Genomic DNA, 26,487 nt, shown 5'->3' with positions numbered 1-26,487 from the left:
TTTTAGTTATGCTCTTTAATTAGTCCTGGAAAACATGTAAGGCAAAATGGTCACATCACACACAGAAGCATTATGAACTCTACGGTCCTCATGACCACACGCAGTCCAACCAACCCAGAGTCAAGCACAGAAACAGCAGCACTTCAGATTCTCAAAATTATATGAAGAAAGTTTTGATGGAGGGTTTCAAGAAACAAACAACAACACAAACAACCCGTGGTGCTTCTCTGACGTGTGTGGAGGGGGAGGAGCATTAATGCTGATTGATAGGGGCGGGGTTTGAATTTAGAACCAATCAGTGAACAGGAATGTAAGCTGGTGCTTCTGATTGGCTCTTCAGTCAAAAAGCCAAGCAGGAAAGTTGGAACTGTAATTCACGGAGTGCAAACGGAGCCTTTTGGGCCTCGAGATCTTTCCGAAACGTCTCCGAAGTCACCATGCATCTTTATTAGTGCAAGTATGCATCCGAATGTACATAAGTGCAGACAGCGAGAAGAGTGCAGTGTGCATTTGCGAGACAAAGATAGACCTGTTACGCTGAGCATGTGTGGGAAACAGTCCACAATGACTCACTGTTTCTCATATGTTCCAGAATACATCTGCCGTATAAATTTAGAGCTAAAAGCCTTCCGAAGCTTCATTTCATTAGTGGTTTCATTAACGCAGAAATTAATACATTTCACTGTAGGCACACCAAACTGCGTTTGCGTATCTAACATCGTAAATAATGTCTAGGCGTGATGCGATTTAGCGCTGGTTAAGGCTGCATTTGCAGGAGGAATTCTGCACTCTGCAAACCTGAGGGGTGTTTCCTGTTCTGGGAAAGCTATTGGATTGAGAGACTGAGGAAGGAAGCAGCTTGGCTCGATCCGAGCCTCTCTCTGGCTCCCAGTCGCACAATTCCATATCCACGAGAGATACTCGCACCTGCAGCTGAGCTCATTGTGGAGCCGTTGTGAGCTCAAAAAAAGGAAGAGGAAGAATACTCCAAACCATCACGTTATAATAATGTCTAAATCTTGAGAGATTTAAAGTGAGCATTCCCGGCCCAGATGTCATTGTTTTTGGGTGTGGGTGCTCTGAACGGTCCCTCTGAAATCGAAACCCGAATCGAAAGCCGCTCTGATGTCATAAGCAGCCGAGATGAGTTCCAGAACCGGAATGTTGCTGCTGGATCGTCTGGAAATGAAAACACAGCAGGGTTTGCTTGTGAAAGGGCCTCCAAGACTAGATGTTAAAGGCATAGTTCACCCAAAAATGAAAATTCTATGATTATTATTTACTCACCTTCATGCCGTTCCAAACCTGTATGACTCTTTCTTTTGCACAAAAAGATATTTTGAAGAATTTCATTTTTCTTTTGGTTACCATTGACTTCCATTGCATGGACAAAAATATATTTTGTGCTTCACAGACAAAGAAAGAAAGTCTCACGGGTTTGAAACGACACGAGGGTGAGTAAATAATGAGAGTTTTCATTTTTGGGTATACTATCCTTTCAGGATTGCGATCAATTACTGTACATTCACTGAGAAACAAAAACAACGAATAGCCAGCAAATCCTGAAGCGGCTTGGAAAACTACACAGAAATGAATCATTCGTTCGTTCTGACTGCTGCTGGATCTTTTTGTTGGGTTACCTCAGGTCATAGGTTAGAAAATGCGCCTAATTTCCTATGAACACCCACGATACACAAAAGTGCATCCGTAAACAACAGTACACCTGATCTGGGGGGGGGGTTCAGATCAGTGGGAATGAGATTTCAGCCCTTCAGGACAGCAGAGCTGAGACGGCGTTAGGGACGAACTACTGTCTACGTGCGTGTATATGCATTCACGTGTAAACATGCGTGGAGGCAATCTGGTGTTGGTCTACGACTGAGGCACAGTGAGAACGAGAGGTTTTGCATGGATTCGAACGTTAGCAGAAATCAAAACATTTGAAAATCAGTCAGCACCAATAATATTCAGGGCGTAGTCGACCACACACGACAGGAGCAAATTCACAATCTCAAGATCTTTTACTGCAAGGTCATTTTGACAAAAACCACAGACGGTTGGTTAGAGGTTTTTTTTCCTTCATCTTTCATTCTTTGTTTTTTTTTGTTTTTTTTTCTTCAGTACAGAAAGCACAGTTATAGCAAAGGTCATGCCTTCACGAAAAAGTTTGGCACACTTGGTCAGGACCAACGAAATCACATGATTCATCACATTTTAGAGGAACTGCAGCAAAGCCTTTTGAACTCAAACTACTGAAATGCAGACCACCAAAAAACAAACATACATAAAAAAAAAAATAAAATTTAAATAAAATACAAAGGACGGATATTTTTCACTGAAGTGTTAGTTAGGGTCACTTGGTGCTCTGAGTCACCATCCACAGCAACACAGGAAGGGAACCAGCGGAACACAACAAGAAACTGAAACTCAATCCCTCGGATCCGGAGCTCAAAACCGGATCGGGATTCAGTGAGTTGGAAAACTGTGACTCTTCAGACTAGTATGGCTGTTCCACACCCACCCCAGTGCATTCTGGGCCTGAACGGTTATCTGCACTTGTAGTGCTTATGCATGCTCACGTTTACATCGAACAATGTGGCCTTCTGAGCATCTCCATGCACGTTCAAACGCTTGTTTGTGCATACAGAGCGAGTGCGTGTTGGTGGGAGAATGAGAATGTGAAAACCCAGACGGGAGCCAGAGATACGGTGGATCGGGTGTGGAACCGCCATTCTCTAGTGAGTGCAAACGATAGCAAACCAATGCAGGCCGTTCACAGGGGCCGGAATATTCAAGAGTGACGGTGAGACTTAGAAACTGACAGAGGAGGAGAGAAAGAGACTGTTACAATGCCAGACGGTAGCATAAAGGTAGCATGAGGGAGGTAGAAAGACAGAAAGAAAGAACATTTGAATCCAATTCAGACAACAAACCTGAGGACAGACGGTCAAATACAGAAACACACATACTCGCACACAACAAACGCACATATAAAAGAGGGGATCTGGTTTTGTTTCACATAAACACTCACTGAAATGAACCAGACTCACAGTGTGAAAAGAAAGAGTGGTCAGCAGGTGTCTTGATTACTTGAATGATAGCACTGCAATGCATATAAATCACCAGCGGAGGCAGTAGATTACTGCTCTCTGAGAAACAGGGGAGGGGGAGGAGCCAGAGGGATTGATTGACACATCTAAGAGAGGGCGTAGCCACATTCCTAAATGCATTCAAATAAAACCACCAAAAGTTAAATGGTATAAAAGAAGCTGCGAGTGGTTGTATGTTTGCGTCCATCTGCAATGTGGGGGTGAGACCTAACTGTCATCCCTAACTAGACTAACTGCTGTTGCCATGCCAACCACAATGATGAAATGGGTAGAGAGTGAGAGAGAGCAGAGTTAGAAATGCCAGACAGAGCAGAGATCATATTTAAATGCGAGCTGCAGGTCAGCACGGTCGTGTGGTAAGCAGTCACGGGAACGAGGGGCGGAAAGCGTCAGGATCCTGAGGAATCCTGGAGGAGGTTCTGGAATGAAAGGCCACTCCTGTCTTTACGAGTACACATCTGATACAAGAGAAACGATGGGAAAAAGGCTGGGAGATTGTTCCCTATAATTGGTGCTGCTTGCCAAGCTAGACTCATTAAAACCCTGGCGCTTGCCCCATTTTAATGACATGGGTATTTTAGGCTTCATCTGATCAATGCGCCTTGTTAGTTTTTGGGGTATTGTCTGCGCCGTGCACATGTGTACACATAAAAGAAGCCTGTTGTCCCTCTCGGCCAATCAGAAACCGCCCTGACTCCTCCAGGGGGTGGGGCTTGAGTGCATGTCAGTGAGTCTGGCCCAATGAGGGGAAAACGACAAACAATGGGAGTGTAGGTGGGTGCTCTCGTTTTTGCATGCTAAGGTGGGCAGAAAAAAAAAGAAAAAAAAAAAAGCCATTTCACTTTTGATGACGTATGGTGAATCAAACAAGTACACCCACTTCAGAACAGAGACGGAAAGGGAACAGAAAAGCCAATCTCACAGTACATACGCAAACACACGGAGGGGTGTAGAGAGCGAATGAGGTGGTTTTTGGTTTGCGTCTACAAAGAATATTTCAGTGCTATACAATAATTTTATAGTGCATTAGTTTGGCAGGAATAACGTTAGAGGATATGGTAGTACGATTTTAAAGGGTGCAGAGTAAGGTTATTTTGTTATATAATTAAAGACGTTGGTTGAGTAAACACTGCGGTGATGGTTATAAAAAGGATAATACTGCCCTAACACGCCTCGGTGGCATGCAGTCATACGAAATAGTTAGAAAGGATGCAGCAGAACCGGGAATAAATACTACCGGGTTACAACAGAACGATAAAGTGGTGTTCCCTTGGTGTATAAAGTGTGTGTGTGTGTGTGTGGGTGAACATAAGTGGTGTGCGAATTCTGTTGATTGAATGATTGCAGAAATGCAGGTCTAATGTCAGGAATCAACTGGGGTTAAGCTAATTACACTATACACCCCTCCATACACACACACACACACACACATAACACACACACACTCAGACCACTCCCAAACCTCTGACACTGACACAAAGCACATCCACAATGTTTCCCTCCACTCAGTTCTCCTCTTTCTTGACTTCTTCCTTCTTTTCTTCTGCTTTCTTGTCGTCCTTCTCCTCCTTTTTCTCCTCCTTCTTGGCATCGTCCTTCTTCTTGTCTTCCTTCTTCTTGTCATCCTTTTTCTTGTCATCTTTCTTCTTCTCCTCGTCTTTCTTGGCCACCTCTTTCTTCTCTTCCTTCATGGGCTCAGTGGTGAGGATGATTTTACCGATGTTGTTCCTCTCTTGCATCCTACGCATGGCATCACCAACCTGAGCAGGAGAGAGAGAGAGAGAGAGAGAGAGAGAGAGAGAGAGAGACTGGTGAGGGTGCGGATGAGGAACTGCAGAGAGAGCAGCTTGACTGGCCATCTGCTGTGGTAAGAATATCTAACAAGCTGTTGACAGTTGATCTAATACTGAACTTCACGCGCACACAAACAGCCTTCATGAGATTATTCATGTCTCCAATTTACTCTTACTCCAGAGAGTAAGGTGGCAGATGACCTCTAGCTACAAGCCTTTGGATTTACAACAGTGAGAACTATGAATGGCTAAAAGAGCATTTTATTGAACAAAAATGTGGAAACGCCCCCCGAGTACCAGAAGTCTAGAGGGTCTTTAAAGGCAGGGTCGGTGATTTGGTTCAGAAACATTTTTTGTTATGCTGGCTGAAAGTGTCTTCAAATTAATTTGTTTATATTTTATATTCTAAAACTGATGAACATCTATCTACACATACGTTTTATACACACACGACTAGATAAAAACAGCAATCATAATTGATTAACATGGATAATTACATATAAATGAAAATGATGTGTTTAATTAGCTAAGCAACTACAGTTTGATGTCAAAAATGAAGATGACGATGAGTTGGTGTTCTTCCTCTTTCAGTGTTCAGTATCTCAGCTAGTCTCTGGTCAGTCCACCTGTCTCCCGCTGCCCCCCCCCCCCCTCAGTTCACCTCTCCTTTACCACTCTTCCCAACAACCAGTGCCAAGGCAACAGCGAGCCATCTCCTAGCAACGGGGAAAAGCAACCTGGCCCTGACGATTGACTTGTGGACAGATTGAGGAAAGAGAATGAGACAGGAAATGAGAGCAAAGGACAGGGAGATCAACATACACAGCAGCGCTTCAAACAGCTCAAGTCTTGTGAAATATTCGCTTCAGTTGAATGCGAAAGCACTTCATAATTCCTTTTACGAATTTTCAATAACACCAAAGTCTGACGAGGCTGATAAAAGCCCGGATCGTCATAAAAGCATCAGCTCACAGTTGCACTATGAAGAGACGTCTCCATAGCAACAGGAGAGATAAGAAAGGAGAAGAAATAATAGGGAAAGATGGATGAAAGAACAAGTGAGGGATGAGGTAAGAACGATTGATCAAAGTGTGCAGGGAGTACAAGGCATGGGTGGTGGTTGAGGTGACACCCCCGCACGTTTAATCTCAATGGAGTTCAACTTCCTGGCATAAATACACTTCCAGATATAATTATACTCATGTTCTTTTGCCCACACACACACACATCAGCTCCCATCTGACACATTCATTCACCTGTTCTAGGTGGTAGGTGGAGTCAATTCGGGGCTTGATCTTGCCCTCTCTGTACAGGTCCAGAACGGCTGCCATGGCCTGAGCGATGAGCTCGGTCTCAGAGTCCAGGTACCCCAGGTGAAATCCACACACCGAACGGTTTCCCTGGATCAGGCTCAGGGTGTGTACGGAGAACTGCTGGTACCAGGTCTTAGCCACCGCAAACAGGTTCTTCTTCTGACCCGCCAACATGTTAGCGGCACCTGATGGGTGCAAACACAAACATGACATTGACACAGAAGACATAGATACACAGTGCATTAACATCTGGATTTTGGATTCAATCTCACAAGATATTACTATAATTTATGGAATGGGAGATATGACTGAAATATTATAGCATGAGTAACATTCTATCACAGTAACAGAAAATATCATTTATATATATTCCATTGAGTTTTAATAGACCCCCAAAGGCATGCGGTGAGTTTGGTGGGGGGTAATTGAGAATAAATGGGAGAGAGTTACGAGAGAGGAGCCAATGCTTCCATCGCGATATGGCTGGTTTTGTTTGGCTGTAATTGGTTCATGCGATAAATCCTGCCTCTTGTGATCGCGCATGTTTGCGAATCAGTCTGAATGAACAATATAATGAAGTTAATGGGAAGACTAATAAAAAATAAATAAAAAAAAAAAGTAAATTCACACACTGAAATATAACCACCATGTCAACACATGACTTGAAATGGCCTGAAAACTTGATCTGTGGGAGTTTTTATAAGTAATCAACTTAAATTTCCTATTGGTCTAATAAACCAATAAACCAATATTTACCAAGCTTTGATGACTGTTCTATTCAAAAATAGTTGCGTTAACTATTAAAAATAATAGCTGAACAAGTTCACAAATAAAATATTGTATAAATTGCTACTGCCTTGAGTTATTATTTTGAATGTAAAATGCTTAAAAACGCTACTTTGAATAGATTCATACTTGGCTTTAATACATAGAATGTAACGTTTATTTAAACAAAAAATGTGACTGGCATGAACATGTATAATATACGTTTTCTCTTATTCAGCAAGGATGAATTGATCAAAAGTGACAGTAAAAACATTTATAATGCTCTTTTGAACTTTCAAGAATCGTGAAAAATGGTTTCATGGTTCCCACTAAAATATTAGGTCGTAAACTGCTTTCAACACTTATAATAAAAAGAAGAAATGTATCTTGAGCACCAAATCAGCATATTAGGATGACTTCTGAATGATCATGTAACACTGAAGACTGGAGTAACGGCTTTGAACATTTTAATTTGTAATATTTCACAACATTACCATTTTACTGTGTTTTTGTTTAAATGCCTTGGCGAGTGTAAGAGACTTATTTCAAGACTATTATCAACAAAATAAACAAATGGAAATGGTTTTATATTTTAGATAACAGTTTGTCAATGGCCGTTTTGGATAAATCAGTGAATTAAATACTAAAAGGCATTTTGTCTCCAATTCAGAACTTAGAAAAAAGATATTTATGAGAAAAGAATGATACTTAAGCTTAAGTTTAAAACTTGTTTAATAGCTACACTAGTAAACAAACCCAAACATTTTAGCAGCAATTAATGTCAAGTTATTCCTTGTGTACATCCTATTTTTTTTTTTAGTATTGTGTTTTTCCATGCGTCTTCACTGCCCTCACATGTAGGCTAAATGTAAAACAGCCAAACATAAGGCAGAATAAACATTTTGTTTCATAAAATCTCTCAACACATTTCTACCATCATACCACCCATTCCTACGTCCTATAGCATGTAAAAATGTCAGTGTGTGTGTGTGCGAGCGAGGCGTCTGAACTGCGAGCATGTTCCTCGAGCATGAATAGGTATTTGTGGGAGTTTTCTGCATGTAAAATGTGTGTGCGGTTGACCGACGGGTGAATTACTGCTTAATGGCTCCCACAGTGAGCGTTCTTCATTTACAGAGGAATGACATGCCTCTCTGGCTCTCCTTCTCGCTCTTTCTCTCTTTTCCAACACTGCACTCTTTGACCCGTCTTCATTCGCTCACTGTCCGCACATCCTCTCGCGTCGCTTCCCATGTCTGTGACTCCCTCGCTCGTTTTAGCATCTCTCCACATGATTATCCCCTTCATTTCGCACATTTTCACTTTCTAACAGTCTAACCATAATTCTCTCCATTCACGTCAAAGGTAGCTTATTAGCATGAAATAATATCAAAACGCCCCATATTGGGACGACAAAGGATATTCAAGTAAATTACACTCTATTGTACCATTAGAGAGGGGGAAATGTACACAAAGCAATGACAACCCTCTCTGTCTCTCACACACACACATACACGTTCACACAAAGCAAGCTCTGAGTTGGCCTGTGATTTGGACCCGACCCAGTCTGCTACATTCAGACACATTCTGGGTTCTGTGTCAGATAGAGGAGCCATTGTTCTGATAAAGCAGGATAGAGGAAGAGAGTGAGCGAGAGAATGAGACCGAGGGACAAAGACAGTTGGGTGGGACTTCAGGACGCCATGTTGTTTAAGGGGTCTTGTTCCAGGTAGTGTGTTTCTAAAGCTTTTTTTTTTTTTTAAAGTGACATGAAAAAAAACATAAGCGGAGTGAACAAGCTGATGCTCAGAGTGTCCGTCAAGGCTCACCGTAGCTGATGAGCTTGCCCATTGGTTTCAGTAGGTTGTAGCCCTTTTGGGTGTCAGAGCCTCCCAGAGGATCCAGAACAATATCCAAGCCTAAAAGACACAAGACGACAGACGGTGAAGAAAATCACTGCATCTATAAAACTGTAACTGCTTACCAAAAAAAAAAAAAAAAAAAAAACTTGAACTGTTACAAAAGCACCAAATCAGCATACTAGAATGATTTCTGAAAGATCATGTGACATTGAAGACGGGAAAAAAAAAAAAATAAACATTTTAAAAACACATTAAAATAGAAAATAGTTGCTTTAAAATTGTAACAGTATTTGAAAATATTACTGTTTGTACTCTATTTTTATCAAATAAATACAGCTTTAGGAAGCATGAGACACTTTTCAAAAACTTTTTTTTTTTTTACTGACCCTAATGCATTTGAATTTTTTTATATATTTCTATCTAAATCAAAGAATCTTTTTCTAAGAATGTTTATTTTATTATTTTGACGTTTTCAGCAATAAAAGTTCTTTATCTTTAAAGCTCTAATGCAACAGCAAGTTTAGCACATCGATGTATTGCTGAAGTTCCTTATTCATCAGTTCTTGATGGGTTAACGCTGTTCTCCTGTTGACCGGAGTGGAATGTCATCGATGTGATACGGTGTTTCTAAATTTCTAAAGACTGTTATGGTCAGAGGAGTGAATCAAATAAAATGTTCCGTCATGGAAAAGAGCTAAACAAAAAGAAAGGAATCCGTTTTGTACATTTTTGTGATAAGATGAGAGTAAGCAATGTTTTATCGGACAGCGTGTTATGAGTTACAGCTAACACACGCACACCAAAACCTCAATAGACATCAGATATACAACCAAAAACACAAATGTGAAAAGGCAGAGTGGACAGATGGACTTCAAGGTTTAATATACACAAATGGTCTGCTAGCAACAAAGCAGAAAGCCTAAATTAGAGTGTTCTTATAGTGCCATTAAAGAAAGACCGAATGGAAATCTAACATATTTACTAGGCTATTTGTGCACATAGCACCCAAAGCAAAAACAAACTGAAATGATTTACATAGATTTGTGGAGATTAGTCAGCAGGGGAACATGTTACATTTAAAATTATGCTTAATTATTAACAGGTGGTCTTAAAGTTTATTAACCACAAATACACTACTGTTCAAATGTTTGAGGTAGGTAAGATTTAAGATTAATGAAAGTAGCATTTTATGCTCACTAAGGCTGAATTTCTTTGATCAAAAATTTGATCAATAGAAAGCTCAAATATCTTTACGGTCACTTTGATCAATTGAATTTGTCCTTACTGAATAAAAGCATCAATTTCTTAAAATAAAAAATCTTGACCCCAAAAGTTCTGACTGGTTGATTTATGTTTGTAAAGCTGGTTTACTGTGTCAGTGCTCACCTTTGGGGCTGATTTTTCGGATCTCCTCCACATAATCACGTGTCCGGTAGTCAATGGGGTGCGTGACTCCGCCCTGGCTGATGACCTCGTGCTTGCTGGCCGAGGCAGTGCCAAACAGTGTGACATCATTTACAGTTTTACACAACTGAGTGGCAGCAATGCCCACCCCACCTAGAGAGGACACAAAACAAATTATGAAACAAGAAGAGCCCTGAACACAACTTATTTTCAGCATTTTCCGTCTCAAAACAAGAACAGAAACATGTAAATAAAGGGTATGGCAGGACAAAACGCCAATGACATGACCTTAAAAGACGAGCACCCACCCACACGTGTACAAACATTAGGACCATTGTAGCAATGCCATTATCCTTGTTTAACTTAAGTGCTTTCAAAAGGCAAATAACTGTTCAATTTATTAATGGATTTTCATGTTTTTCTACTCATGCATTTTTTTTTTTTTCTGTTGAGGAACACATTCATCAGAAAGAACCGCAGACTCATGGACATAAAAGCTTAACGTTTAAATGTGGATGTTTATGGTGAAACTTTTATGAGACCCGTTTACTGCGTACACCGTCTGCTACCGTTACTACTGAAAAACAGCAAACATCTTTAAGTCATTTCAAAGCATAGTATTTTTAGTGACAAGCTTTAACCTCAAGACTGAGAGGCTCCAGGACAGCAGGTCACCAATCATGAGCTCTGTCTGGGGTCTAATGTCTTAAAGATGCCATTTACAGCAGACATAGATTGAGAGCAGATACATTTAATCTCACGTTTTACTGCGTGTCGTTCGTGTGTGTGTTTCAAAGGGAGAGGCAGAGCTGGGTCTTAAAAGGTCACTAGTGCATGAACCTATAAAGGGTAAAGCTTATCTAATGACAAAATTAATAGAGCGCACATACAGTGATATTCATAAAATGTGATCAAGTGCTCCAAGCTTTGGATTGTGATAAACAGTGCTTTGAAACACACACTTTTACTGGCATGTGTGATTAATCGGATGCAAAATTAGACCCTGATAGTCTTTTCAAAAAAATTAAATAACTTTTTTATTAAACAATTTACAAAATTTTAAAAGCCAGAGCATGAGTAACAGCATGCAAAAAAAAAAAAATTATAATAAAATAAAAAAGCAGCCTAGTCATAAAAAGGAGGGGGAAAGAAAAACAAACAAAAAAAAAATCCATGGATGATACAAAATAAAGCCTGATGCTCTTAAGCTTCTGAAAATCTACTTAATTTTTTAAAAGACCAACGTATAATAAAATAAATACAAGCTGGAATGAGTAACAGCTTGCAAAACAGTGTAGTCGAGAAACAAAATCTAGAAAAAAGAAAAAAAAAAAAAGAAAAAAGGATACGAAACTAAAAGCCTGACACTCTTGAAAATCAAGTCAATTTTCAGAGACTTAAAGTAAAATAAAAAACCCAATGACAGTGTGCAACTATAAAGTATATGAGACCAAATTCAGTAAAAACTAAATAAAAGCACATTAGCAGGCATGCAAAATTTGCCTAAAATAGTATATAAATCCCTAACTCAGCACAGGCTACCTAGTTTGTAAAAAACATGATGATTTGTAGTTCTTGATCAACTTATTTGTATAATAACACTAATAGCAATTGCATGGTTGAGGTTGATAAAGTTAAACTCTAAATATTCTTAATTTTTACACAAATTGTACTTCTCTTCCCACTATGCTGTAGAAAGATACAAATTATTATTCTGTCCGCGATGTATAGCTAAATAAAACCATGTATACACGTACACACTGCAAGTTAATGAGCTTTTCCTCTGTCAGATTAAATCAGATGAGGGTTCAGTATGGAGCGACACTGAATCTCTGTAGTGCTCATATACAGTATCTTCTTCTGTTTCATCACTTCAAACTGGCCCTCTCTTCCTCTCCCTCATTCACTTGCTAGTGAATGAAGTTTGTGTTGCCATGGCGACTCAGGAAGAGTTGGTTTCTCTGAAAACAGCGGGGCCGCCATTTTCTCTGTCAGAGAGCTCACAATGCATGAGAACACACGTCTTTCATATCATGCTTTTAACCTGCTGTCTCTCCAGTCCCGTCTCCTGGACCTCGTGTGGGGGGTGCGGTGCCAGGCTGCCCCATGACCACTGAGCTCCGATCACAAGACCTGTAGTAGAGCTGCCAAGAGATCCCCTGAACCTCACACACACTAAATTAACCTCTTTCATGTGTGCATATATCTGCTAATCTCCAGAAATATGTGCACTTTACTCTCCCTCACTTGGTCTCGAGCAGTCGCCAAGTCTTTTGCGTGAATTTGACCATTTCTGCACAGATAGGAAAGCCACACTAGGCTTCGGCCATAGGAAATTGCGTTGGAAAAAATTGAAAAATACCCCAAAATATTTTTTTTTGCCAACAGTAATATGTTTGTCATACTAATTGTGTTAAAACATCAGTGGTAAGAAAGAGTCTCTTTTATTTATTTATTTATAGACAGGGCTTAGACTAAGCCAGGATTAGGCCATAGTTCAATTAGGACATTTAAGTAAAAACATTATTGGTGTGCATCTTGAGACAATACAAAAGGCACTTATATATTTTAAGATCAGTCAGTGCAAGTTGAAACCGCTCAGACTTGCATTTTAGTCTAGGATTAGGCTTAAGCCTTGTCTGTGAAACCAAGAGTTAATGTTTGAAACTTGTTTTCTTCACTGGTCTATTATTGTGATATATTACAGATAAACCCACCTCTAAATAGCATGCTAAATCAAAACTGTAGTTGTCACTTCAGGAGGTCTCTTTCTATCCAAGCGGGCAGTTCTTGGCCAGAATAAGCTGCAGCGAGGACCAGACCATATGTCATTTAGTCAAAGGTCTGGCTATAAGCGAGACGACTTCTGCAACACTGTAATTGAAAAGTAATCCAAACAAAGGGTTTCTGAATAAAATAAGTGCACTGATCAAACTGACTCGGGGCTTGTGGAGAGCAAGAGAATATAGGAGAATCTGCTTATGTAGTTATGGATTCTGTGTTTAATTCCATTTGTTGCGCTTGGGATTGTGTGGCATTTTTATTTAAGAAAATTAAGTGCAATGTTCATCTAATCAGGTCGTTTTACACAAGGGCATACGAGGGTGAAACACATGCACAGTGAACTCTTTATGCTTCCCATCCACATTCATACACGCACACACATACGCAGACTTGGCAGCCAACAATCTCGGCCACAGCATTACCCTCCCAGTATCACCCTCCTCTAGCAAGAGGGAATTTTCCCCCAAAACACTAAGGAATTCTGCAGATTCCCAACATACGAGCACTCAGCCCACACCCTCAGTGCAAATAGAGGACACACAGAGAGAGAGAGACTTGTTTCACTGAGAGCTGTTTGACAGGATTCAAAGTAGAGGCTGTAAATGTGTGCTAATCTATAAACAGCTTCTCGTATCGGATTCTTACTGATGAATTCTTCAAAACAGATCTCAAATCAGCGCTAAAGGCAAAGATCCAGCAAACCAAATAAAACAGATTGTGACTGGTCAGTCAAATTCAAGTGAGTCACACACCAATCAGACAGATAATGGGGTAGTATCTGGCATGAGGTGCTGTCACAATGAAGAGGCTGTACTCTGCTCTGAATTGTTCTGGCTGTTTATAAAAATCAGCAATAAGCTACTATATCACATTTCCACATGTCCAACCTTATAGGGGAGTAAGCTTATGCAAACAAACTGGAATGCTAGAGATGTAAATGTAATGAGGAAAAGGAAAATTTCCACAGAAAAAAATGAAACCGTCAATTCCGACACAAGTTTAAAATGTAAAAGTGCAAATAAACCTTGACAGTTGTGCAGTGTTGTCATTGTGAACTAAAACTACATCTGTTATTAGATTTTAAAAAAAAAAGCATAAGACAAAACGAGTAAAACAACCTAAAAATTTAAAGAAACTGAAAATATAATAAAGTTAATTCAAAACATTAATAACACTGTGGTTGGGGGGAAGGGGTATTTCTCCTTTTCCTCACAAAAAGCTATTGCATGGCTTTAGAATATAACAAGTCATGCAGTCTACTTTGGCAAAGGACACTGTATGGAAAAGAGCAGAGTAAACATTTCAAAACATCTTTTGTGTTCCATACAAGAAACCAAGTTCTAAAATGACATGAGAGTGAAGTAGTGACAATTTATTTTTGGATTAATCTCTCAAAAAGAAATTACAGGGGTAGTGGACAGTAAGAGATAATTAGAAATTGATTTCATAAAACGTAGCAGATGGCGACTGCTCTTCCTGGATGCTGTAATCCTGGAATGCTGTTTTTGGTTCGAGTGTAATGTTTGTTTTAGTTTATAAGCGAAGCGCCCATTGACATCCATGGCTTTCCTTTAAGGCTTTCCAGATACAACAAACTATAACAACAAGTAGGCGGTTCTTCACTCTTTAAGCATTTACACTACAAATGCACTGTAGTTATACGCACTTTCAAACACCTTTGATTGATCCGGTCACGAAACATTTTGGACCGCGTTTACACCTGTATTTATCAATGTCTGTTTGTGATCAGGTGCAGCCTACAGCTTCAGTTCCCTTGTACTGTTTCGGAATGGAAAAGAGTGACAATCAACTAATAACCAAAGACAATTGAGGAGAGTTATTCCTTTGAAGAAAAAAAAAAAAAAAAAAAAAAAAAAAAAACCACTTCAGTTTTTGCCTAAAATCATGCATCGTGCTCCATATGAATGTGTCATTCCTCACTCTGAAACTCAGAGAAAACACATTTCCATTTGTACAGCGAATTCAAAAAACATCCTGTGCACTGAGATACCAAGGGCTTCCTGAGCGCGCACACACACACTTGAGCATTCATAGACACACACACACAAATCTCAAGAACAAGAAAACATACAAGCTGAAACAAAGCTGAAACAAAGACTGATGGTTATAATTACAAGAAACACTATGTGCTACATAAATACAGACTACTCATCTGTGATTGACGCCCCCACTCCATAAATGACAGACCAGAGACCTCTATTTATTATGGGGGTTTTGGTTAGATTTCTCTGCAAATATTTGTGACTACTACTACGTTTTGTCTTAAAACATTCCCTCTTTTCTCTTTTAGGGTGTGGTGGCGGTTCAAGGAGATGCTTTTGAGACTGCTTGAGAATTCTGGTTTCTGCAACTCTCCAGTTGGACGAGAGCGTTTCCTTCCAGCCCGAGCCAAAGATTCATCCACACCCACACTGTCTGATGCATATGTCCATAAACATTCACAGGGGATATCAGACACATTTCAGACCCCAGAGAGGGAATATAAGAATATGTCAGTCCGTCCGTTGGGCCTCATTCATGAAACACAAGCAGAATCGATTCCTGTGTATATAATTCGTAAATCCATTCTTACATAAATTGTCCCACTAAACTGAATGCTGCAATTCATTCAAGAATGGTTTTATGTAAGATTTACACAAATACGCTCTGTTTGCGGTTTTTTGTCGTGTGTGTGTGTGCACGCGCTCATTGTTATATACTCATCCAAATACTGGATGAGTATTTCAAGATATCAAGGATTATAAAAACATATACCACTAACAAGAGTAACATTTGTTCACTACGAGTGCACAAAAACCAATGAAACATGGAAAGTCTCACATATGCTTTTTAAATGTTGTGCCTGACTTCCCATGCAGTTTGAAAGAAGTCCTCCAGGCACATACATACCGTACATACCGAATTCCTGAAATGTTAGGATGTTTTTTTAAATTTGAATAAAAAGAAAACTAAGACCAGACGGAACTAAAATGTTATTTGAGGACTACCGGACATTCAAAATGTGCGTCTGTCATTGGATTACAGTCAGATGAGGGGCGTTTGCATATATAGTCCCAGTATGGCAGCCGCAGTGGACGGATAGAACACGCGAACTAGCGATCTGAAACCATGGCCTCAGCACCTGAAGGGTTAGGGATAGAGTGACCAGACGTGCCGTTTTCCCGGGAGTCACAATTTGTTGTCGATTAACTTAAAGCTAGTGAAGGCAGGATAGGCGGAATCGTGCTGGTAGCGGTGCTCTCTCTCACGCACGCTCCACTTCTTCAGTTCTCATACAGTGCGCAATCAGTTCTCAGTGCTCAAATACACACAGCAGTCCAAATGTCTATCGTGTGTAGAGTATCTCACGTAAATACAGTCGGTTATGGCTTAAGTGAACGTAAACAGGTGGGTGAAAACTAAATGTGTCAGTATTACATGCATCCATCTTAAAGGGACAACATTCCTAATTAAATACCTATCTGTGTGATTAATGTTAACCAACAAAAGATATTAAATAAGTTGATACTTAAGTAAACCTGCTGTATCTGAAATTTATTTGTCTCAACCAAAAAATTAAAACTTAAGTTTTTCCCAAATTCAATACTTGATTCAAATTTCTCATAAGCTTAATTGATTTGGTATAAAGAGAGAATTAAATGACTATTTTTGTTTGAAAACTACATATAAAATAGCTACCAAAATAAATGTTGGTAAGTGCAGTTTGACTAAACGTTATGACTAAAAGTTGACAAAAATATGACTTTCAACTAAAACTATGAAAGTGTGACAAACTATAAAATGTAACTAAGACTATCAAGCATGTTCGTCTCAAGATTAAGACTAAATCAAATATGCCTGCCAAAATTAACACCGACACGCTGCAAAGTCTCCCTCCTCTTTAGCCCAGAGGACACGGTGTCTGTGATTTCCAACAAGAATTTCAAATTTGGATTCGTTTGACCATAGAACACTTCTCCACTTTGAAACGGTCCATTTTAAATGAGCCTTGGCCCACAGGACACAACGGCGCTTCTGGACCATGTTCACATACGGCTTCCTTTTTGCATGATAGAGCTTTAGTTGGCATCTGCAGATGGCACGGCAGATTGAGTTTACCAGCAGTGGTTTCTGGAAGTATTCCTGGGCCCATTTAGTAATGTCAATGACAGAATCATGCCGATGAGTGATGCAGTGTCATCTGAGGGCCCGAAGACCATGGGCATCCAACAAAGGTCTTCGGCCTTGTCCCTTACGCACAGAGATTTCTCCAGTTTCTCTGAATCTTTTGATGATGTTATGCACTGTAGATGATGAGATTTGTAAAGCCTTTATAAACAACGTTCCTCAATGTCAAATTACAAAGCATTCTACAATCTTTTTACGCACTCTTTCACAGATTGGAGAGCCTCTGCCCAGCTTTACTTCTGAGAGACTCTGCCTCTCTAAGACATCCCTTTTATAGCCAATCATGTTACAGACCTGATGTCAATTAACTTTAGTTGCTAGATGTTCTCCCAGTTGAATCTTTTCAAAATGTCTTGCTTTTTTAGCCCTTTGTTGCCCCCGTGCCAACTTTTGAGACCTGTAGCAGGCATCAAATTTGAAATTAGCTCATTTAGTGGATAAAAGTGTAAATTTCTGTTTAAACATTTATATTCTCTATGTCCTGTGAATAAAATATTGGCTCATGTGATTTGAAAGTGTTTTCATTTTATTCAAAAAAAAAAAAAAAAAGTCCCAACATTTCCGGAATCCGGGTTGTAAAAGTGCTGCATATAAAACACTGCAATACCTCCACCAGTTTATTTCATCACTTTGAAATGGGGAAGAAGAAAAAAAAAAAAAAAAAAAAAAAAAAAAAAGCTGGCTTATGCTATTGAAAGTCCATTTCAGGGATCAGGAGGCTACTTTAAATGAATTTAAATTAAAAAGTAGATAAAGTACTTTGTGTACATGACCTAAAATGTGTAATTTAATGGATTAAATTACTAACTACAATTTGTCGTGAAACTTGGAAACAGTAATGGATTACAGTTTCAAAATAGTCTATCAGCTCTGCATGTAAGCTAGACATTGTAAGTTAAAATGACAGGTTTTTTTGGTTTTTTTCACCAGTAGTTGGTGCTGTGACCATGGGGTGCTTGGCTCTAATTACACTTACAATCAATGGCTTTAACAGTTGTCTTACAATCAATCTCTTTAGCTTGTTTAAACAATACCAAACATAAATACTTAGACATCAAATACTTCAATTATGAACAATGTTTGCCATTATACATTTTTAAAACACTTGAATTTTATGAATTTGAATTGGCTGTATGGTTTCTAAGCAGTGCTGTCAGGCAGGACACAGCTGTATGTTAGGTCTACTTTTCAGTATGATGTTGGCATTTTAAATGCTGGTATTTCTTGTGTATGTGGAAGGCATACCATACCAGAGCAGTTTGTTCAAAGTTTGCGGATCTTCAGCAATTTTGATGCATTTAGCTACTCCCCTCAGTCTGATTCCAGCTATTTCACTAGCTTCCCCAACATTTTCTCTCACAGGCAGATGTGAGATCACAAAAATGTTCATCAATTTGAAACCGTTTTTCCCCTCACTTTGGCTATTAAATAGAAATATAAAAAATGTATTTAAAAAAAAATGCTCACTTAAAAACCCAACACACTCACATATGCCATTCTATTCTGACTAGAAAACCCTTAAATCACTTTAAATGTTGCATAATTAAATAATTGTGTAATCAGTTTAACCAAATAACGATCATTCCAAAATCTGTAAATGTTTTCTAAGGCCCCGTTTACACTTGTGCGTTTGTGTTTTAAAACGCATAATTTTTGCTACAGTTTACACGCATTTTCAACCCTTGAAAACAGAGCCTTTTTAAAACGCTGCAGACCCCGTTTTAGTTTGGAAACTCTGAGGTTGCGTTTCAGTGTAAACGGACCAAAACGGAGACTTTTGAAAACTATGGCATGGCTGCCCACATTCGCTCTGCGCATCCTTGACGACCGTGTAACCATACATCTCTATCGGTACAACAATGAGCATGATAAGTAGATTCCCAATTTGACTGCTCCAAGCAAGCAGACGCGTCCGCCATCTAAATAATATGGAATCTACCTATACATATCTATGGTTGTAACTGCATGAATGGTCACTTGACATGTGTTTTCGGTTGTGTAGCGTAGACGGAGATGGTTTCGGAAACGCAGCGGAAACGAGGATCATTTTCATAATACATCGTTTTAAAACGAAAACGCATTAGTGTAAATGGGGCCTTACAGCCTGAGCAGTGTTCACTGCGAGCAGAACATTGCCTAAACATTTATAAACTAAACAGCTGCCAAGGGACTCGCTTGTATGAATTTATCAATAAGAGATTTGTTTGACAACTACAGGAATTTCTTCTGAGAACTAATAAACTATTCAATCCTGCACCTGCACTTACAGTGTCTCCCAAAGTTCATTATTTAGAGAGCAAGGATTCCCAACACACCCCCACACATACGTACACCTGCACAGTGAGCAAGAAATCCCTTAGGGTCGGCACTTGGAAATAGTTAATTGCCACATGGGACTCACTGATCCACTCCCACGAATGACTATGGGAGTGCGTAAGTAAACGTAAACCACTGCTGTACTCCCTCATGCTGTAAAAAGCCCCAGGGCTCCCTTTTGGCCAGCTGCAAGAACCATATACACACACACAAACACTTACGCACACCTGCACATGATAGATGTGTCCATTGTGCTGCTGCTCATGAAAAAATAACTAACACATTTGCATAATCTCCACAGTGCACACACACACTTACCTGCAGCCATATGGAGGAGTACGCTCTGGTTCGGACGCAGGTGCCCAAAGTCAAAGAGCATCAAGTAGGCGGTGATGTAATTGACAGGAAGTGCCGCTGCCTCCTCAAAACTCATGCCCTCAGGCATCAGGAAGGTGTGTGTGGTCGCCACCACTACTACTTCCTGCCACATACCGCTCCGGTTCAGAACCAGGACCTTATCACCCACCTACAGACAAGAAAACAGAGAAATGGAACATTTCAAGGAACATTTGGACAACAGCCCTAGAATGTTTCAGCAACAATGCGCCTTTCAGTGTTTCATGCCACAGTCACTATAGCAGCGCTGCAACAATGTTGAATATACGTCAATAAACATTAAGAGTGCATTCGAGGTGGTGTGATAATGATCAGCAGATCATTTGTGGTTTTGCGTAGCGTTGGAGTTTTTTTTTTTTTTTTTTTAAAAACGTTTTTTGGCAAGACAATCAACCAGCTGCACAGATCTGGGGGATCTCGTGTATGTTTTGTTGTCATTATCCTTCAAGACAGTTAGCATACCTCAACAAAATATTTGAACCGGTACCGTTTTGCTAATCTTTATCTTGGAGCAGATAAATGTGCTCCATTTAGAGTTGTTTGATAAAATCAGTTGTAACTGAAAATCCTTCAATTATCTAGGCGACCCACACACACAGATACAGGAAAACTCATTGACCAGACTTCCACTACTTCCTTTGGAATGAAGAGATACATGGAATGCAAACACACATTTGTAGCACATAAATCTGAACCACCATTAGTGAGTTTGTGCAGTTGAAATTGAGCTACAGTGGTTGCATAGTCGAACCTATACAAGATTATGCATTATCAAATATTTTATGAACTGGAAATTCACTGTTTCCTGCATGCTATTATGAGCGAATAATCCATGCTTTTTTTTTTTTTTTTTTATTGAGTGTGATTTTTAATCAAAATTGAAAAAACCTGACCAATACCATTAACTGGACTAATGAATTTACATGGCATTTTGTCTTTTTTTTGTCCAACTTTTACAGTATTATTTTACCCCATTGCATTTCACTGTATTGGCAAAAATAGTTAAAACATTCTTCAAAATATCTTCCACAGAAGAAAACGACAGGTTTGGATCCACATGAAGCAGGGTAAATGACAATTTTCACTTTTGGGTGAACTATCCCTTTAAATACAGTAAGCAATAGGAGCTACCACTAATAAACCTCTAAAGGATTTGCACAGTGCAATATCTGCACCACTAATGGTCCAGGTTTCCATCAGTGGTTGAGCCAGTGTTGTTATATCCAACCCAGTTAAGCCAGATTGCCATTCTGTTTGGTTTCGCTGGGGCCAACAAACAGCATACTTCACCTTTAAGCGGTTTACAAAATTCATAAATGCAGTGACACTGACTGGTCCGATCTTTGTAACATGCACAAAAACACTCAACACTTATGTCCCCTCCTCCACTTGTGTATTTTCTCAATCACTACCATCACAAACATCCCACTTCCTCCACCACTCTTTCTCCGTCTATCACTCCTTTTCATCTCTCATCTCCCCCTCTACCTCCATCTCTCTTTATTTCTAAAGATCAGTTCCTCTCATCGGGGGGCAGGCAGATCCTTCAGCCTCAATGAGCTTGAGAGAAGGCAACACACACACACACACACACACACACACACACACACACAGCCGGAAAACCACCTCTCTCTTTATTTCTCGGAGGACACACAAACTTGGCATAAATGTTCAACAGAGCTTCAGGAACCACGCACACACAAGCTTTTCTCAAAAGCAAAACGCAAAAAACTAATATACCCAGCGCTTCCCTCACAGACAGGAAGAGACACACAGTCTAATAGGCCCAAGGGACGCATAGGCATCTTTGTCTATACGGTCCAATTAGAGAGCGGGACTACTCCCAAGCCAATACGTCTGTGCCCCAGTTCATCTCTCCTCACGGTTTGCAGTCTTTCCTGTCTGTCTCTCTTCTCGTCTTCCACGTCTCAGTCTTGCTTTCTGCCATTCCTCCTCTTCTTTCTCCTTTAATTGGACTTTCTGCACATCACAGATCAATGGGCATTTAAGTCTTGGCCAGGAACTGTGATCATGACTCACCATACGGGGAAATCGTCCCTCTTCCCCCTCCTTTTTCTCTCTTTCTTCGTCAGGCTTGCAAAACAGTCACACTTGTGTCACTAACTCATCGTACTTTGTATTCTGTGCTTGCGCTGAACAAACACACTTCAGCTGAGATTGCAAAGATCAAGGCCAGCTGAAGGTCTTGTGAGATGTCTGTCACTGGCTGTGATCCTCTCCCATGTCTCTCTAGTCTCTTCGTGTCCTGTATGCATGCATGCTCACACACACACACACACACACACACACACTTTGAAGGGTACAGTGGCTCTCGCTAATGAATTTGGCTCATGCAATACATCTGTCGGCAAACTTCTAATCTTGTTGCTGTGGAAATGAGCAGGATTCTGCTCCATAAAGCTTTGCTGTCTCCCAGCACTGATTATCTATTTTATCTGTTTGTTTGTTTTGTATGTAGCGGCAGTAGCCCTGCGGTTGAGGCTCTGGGCTGCTAACACAAAGGACAGCAGCTCAAAATCCCACGTGGGGCAGAGAGATATTGAGACCACAATCCTGCTTTATCACCACTGTGCCTTTGATCAAGACGCTTAACCCCCGCATGCTCCAGGTGGGGTGCAGTCCATGCAAAAATACACTGTTGCTTTAAATTGGAAGCATCTATGAAACAGCAACTAATTATGGAGGAACTAATTACTAAATAGCTCTGCTATATTTTAACTAATTATTGAAATATTCTGAATATGGATTATCTAATGATTATTTTAATATTAATTCATATGAAAAAAGCTTATTTTTATAACCACCAACGTTGTAAAGAATGGTTAATATGGAGAAAAAAAAAAAACTGCAAAACATATGGGGAAAAATTTATTATTTTACCAACATGTCCTGTTGTGAACATGCTTTATTCTCCCATATCTCCCTTAAATTTAAAGTTATTTTAAAAGGCTTTATTTTTTAAAATGGCACAATAATTTTATAATTACCATTCATGCAGTTTAATGACCTCACATTAATTGAGAGATTACATGGGATATTTATACTTTTCCATTTTTTTTTTCCAGTGTTTTTAATTTTTCTCTTTTTTTCGGACCTGCACTAACACTATGAACTAGAAAAGGCAACAAAGTGACAAAAATTGTGACCAGTACAAGACTTAATATATACAATGTCCCCCATTATAGATTAACATTACATACATATTACGCATTTTTCCATTAATTCCTATAACAATACAATTTCTTTTAACTACCAACTTGCCATTTAGCAGCAATTATACCATCTTTAATCAGAACTAATAGGTGCTTTTATTCGACGTACAAATATAAGAGCTCTTTTTATACTTTTAAACTATTAAAGTATTAAATGTATAAAAAAAATAATGTTAAAACGTTAAAATACTTAAAATGCAAAGCATTGCAGTTTGGCTTGTCAACTTCATCCATTTATTATTGCTTGTTTTTACGCTGCAACTGATAAAACTGGGCTTCTAGAGTCATTTTATTCTCATCCGCATTGTTTATACCCCACAATTGTCAAATTAGGTCATACTTCCATCACAGCACCAGTACTGTTTCCATTTCTGTAACCACTCTCTGCACATTGTGCAACACGGTTACCTCTCTTGTTGTATTGTGACATTACAGCTCAGTAAATGTTTTTATTATTTTTCCACATTGATGCAGGTCTAACATGGTGATCACTCTCATAGTGCCACTAACTGAACAAATCTCAGCCTACGACTCATAAACCCATAACTCTTCCTTTATGGTGCAGTTAAACTGCTCTTAAATGCGAGTACTTGAAACCACGTCAGGTTTCCATGTCAAAAACCTTATGGTTAAAACGGTTTCTCGATCAGAAATGTTACACGGCACCAACAGATTCAGCTATAGAGGCTCGTGTCCTTGCTGTTCACTTACTGATATTCACTGCATCGCTGTTTATCATCGACCTGTCAAATCACACACACACACACACACACACACACACACACACACACACACACACAGAGGGGGAGGGAGAGAGAGAGCGAGAGAGAGAGAGAGAGCGAGAGAGAGGAAATTCCAGGCTGACAATGTGGTCCAGAGGAAGATAATTGTGAACAGATGCATCTGATCCTCACAGCAGAACTCTGATAAATATTGTGTGTGTGCACAAGCAACAAGTTACATTAATTATTCATGAGAAAAATGGTAATATAGACAGAGAGTGGGCACAAGAGAACAGTTTCAGAATAACATCTGTCAGGGTCATGTGAGAGGATGTCACAACCTCTACGGTGGTGTGCACAGAGACAGCGTCTCCATCTCTTCCTCCAAGAAAGAGTCATTTTCCGGACACCACAATCAGCAGATTCCTCACCTCACATGCTCACCAAACAATGCTTTGCCAAGCACTATCAGGTCTCCCAATGTGAGAAGCAGCAATTGTTTGCTTGCTGACATGATAATACACACACAGAGAGAGAGAGAAAGAGTAGCCGGTGACCTTTTAAATTCAATATCGGTGACAGAGGAAGCTGAGGAAGGGCTGGACCATCATCTTCCTCCTCTGCATCACCCACCAGCCAACGCCTAGTACTCGCTCCCTCTTTCCCTCTCTGGTGTTAACAGGCGCGCAGGCTTTAATCTGCATTTCACACAATTCTTCAACATCTTACCTCGACTGGTTCTCATTAAACGTGTTTATTCTGGGAATACAAACCCTTTCAACCAACTCTCACACACAGAGCCGGTGCATGACGTTGCCATGATACGTTGCCATGGAGACCAGCGCAGCGACCACCAGGCATGACTCATCGATTTGTTCATACAGAGCACATAGAAGTCAATTAGTGCACATCACACTAGACTCCGCCGTTTTCTATGGAGCTGAAAAAGTAACCCGAGAATTAGATTGATCATAATTGCATAGATATCCGCCGGCCAACTGTATCAAATATGGTAATAATAAGAAATTGTATTGCATTGGCGCCGTGCCTACAGAAACAGGCGTTGACGTTTATATGAAGGGAAGAAAAACTTTAATTGTTTAAAGCGGCCAGAACGGAGAGAGAGAGAAAATCTGGCATGAATGATGAATGTCAGAGTGCATGTCGGTGTCACAATGCGCGAGGCAGATGACAAAGGGCGCGTGCGATTAGTATTTCCCCCTCTCGCGCCTCGCCCTTTTTTCTGCGCGTGGTGAGTCTTCCACGCGCCCACTTGACACCGCTCGCACAGACACCGCTAAAAGTGTACATTAAACATTAAAGTGCATTAAACCCGTCGAGAGCATAATTTCGCTACTTTTTAGAAAGTCCACAATTAAACGCGCACGTGCGCGGATGCGGCGCGTCTCCGGTGCGACTTCACGGGCGCTGAGAGAAAGAGGGGCGGTGGTTCATCCACACAGAGACGCGATAAACTCAACGCTTCCACTCTAGGAAACGATGGAAGCTGTGAACGCTGTGTTTGCATAACTGTGTACAAACAGTATCATCAGGCGGTGTGTTACTTTCAACTCGCCGCGTACAGAAGCAACGCTCGCTCTCCCGTGAACGGTTAGTGTTGCGGCCCATTGCTCGGGTCAGCGCGACAAGAGCCCCGGTGATTCTGAAATGAGTCTATCGGTGCCCCTCCCGCTCCTTTTTTGTCTCCGGTGGCGAGTGAATGTGACAGGAGTTTGGGTACGAGCCGTCTCTTTGAACGACTGACATTATTTTTGCACAGAGTATGAACTGGAAACATTTTCATAACAAACGCGTTAAATGTGCAATGAAATAAACACAGTTAATGAATAAATGGCTATATACATGAACTAAGCGATGAGTTTACTCACTTTTCTGTCGGTCACGTCTTCGCCGACAGCCTCGATGATCCCGGAGCACTCCATGCCCGGGGTTACCGGCGGAGACGGGAGCCGGTCGTACAGTCCCTGTCTCGCCATCAGATCGGCGAAGTTCAGCCCGCACATTTTTACGCGCACCATCACCTCGCCGCTCTTGAGAGCCGGCTTCCCCTTCTTCACTTGGAGCTTCACCTTATCATAGCCGCCGTAGCCGGTGAGCACCAGAGCCCGGTAGCTGAACGTGTCCTCCTCTGGGACTTTCTCCGCGGCGGGCGCTGGGGTGTCGGCGGCGGCGGCGGCCTCGGTGGAGGCGCTGCTGGGCGGTGGGTCTGGTTTGCTCTCGGTTTTTGGGGACTCGGCGGGCGTCTTGGTCTCTTGCGGCTGCTGCTGCTGCTGCTTCTGCTCCTCGGCGTTTTGCTGCTGGGCAGGTGCGTCTTCGCCGGACATGGTCGGAGTTTGAGTCGAGAACTTTAGAGGAGAAAAGACTTTGCGTTTGTTTTCCTGCCTCTGATAACGCAGCGCTCAAACGATCTCGAGTATACGAGCTGCTTCGCGGTCCACGATTTTCTCAGCCTTTTAAAAAAAAGGATGCTGGAGCCTGAGAAGGTGGGAGACAGAGAGAGAAAGGGAGTGGAAGATGCCTCACGACGACTAGTGAGTGACCTGAGGCTCTGACAACTATTGAGAAGAGGCGAGGCGTGGC

General features: G+C 40.6%; 1 protein-coding gene across 1 annotated transcript; it reads right to left on the bottom strand.

Annotated features, from left to right (window-relative positions):
• On the bottom strand, positions 1–26,487 carry LOC306848044 (synaptic vesicle membrane protein VAT-1 homolog). Its single transcript, XM_079382359.1, has 6 exons — positions 25,776–26,487; positions 19,854–20,061; positions 10,230–10,400; positions 8,811–8,900; positions 6,160–6,401; positions 1–4,870 (listed from the first exon to the last, which is right to left on the bottom strand). Exons 1-6 carry the CDS (start codon positions 26,229–26,231, stop codon positions 4,616–4,618), a joined length of 1,422 nt encoding a protein of 473 aa, XP_079238485.1. The 5' UTR covers positions 26,232–26,487; the 3' UTR covers positions 1–4,615.

The sequence above is a fragment of the Barbus barbus genome, assembly GCF_936440315.1.
Source record: "Barbus barbus genome assembly, chromosome: 3".
Classification (NCBI taxonomy): domain Eukaryota; kingdom Metazoa; phylum Chordata; class Actinopteri; order Cypriniformes; family Cyprinidae; genus Barbus; species Barbus barbus.
Note: the sequence above shows the minus strand (reverse complement) of the source record. Positions and strands in the feature narration are given on the sequence as shown.

Excerpts from the sequence above, each read along its gene's own strand:
- LOC306848044 (XM_079382359.1), bottom strand. The coding sequence starts at position 26,231 with ATGTCCGGCGAAGACGCACCTGCCCAGCAGCAAAACGCCGAGGAGCAG. Across the intron at positions 8,901-10,229 it reads CCGAAAAATCAGCCCCAAAG|GCTTGGATATTGTTCTGGAT; the intron begins GTGAGCACTGAC and ends TGTGTCTTTTAG. Across the intron at positions 4,871-6,159 it reads CCACCTACCACCTAGAACAG|GTTGGTGATGCCATGCGTAG; the intron begins GTGAATGAATGT and ends TCTCCTGCTCAG.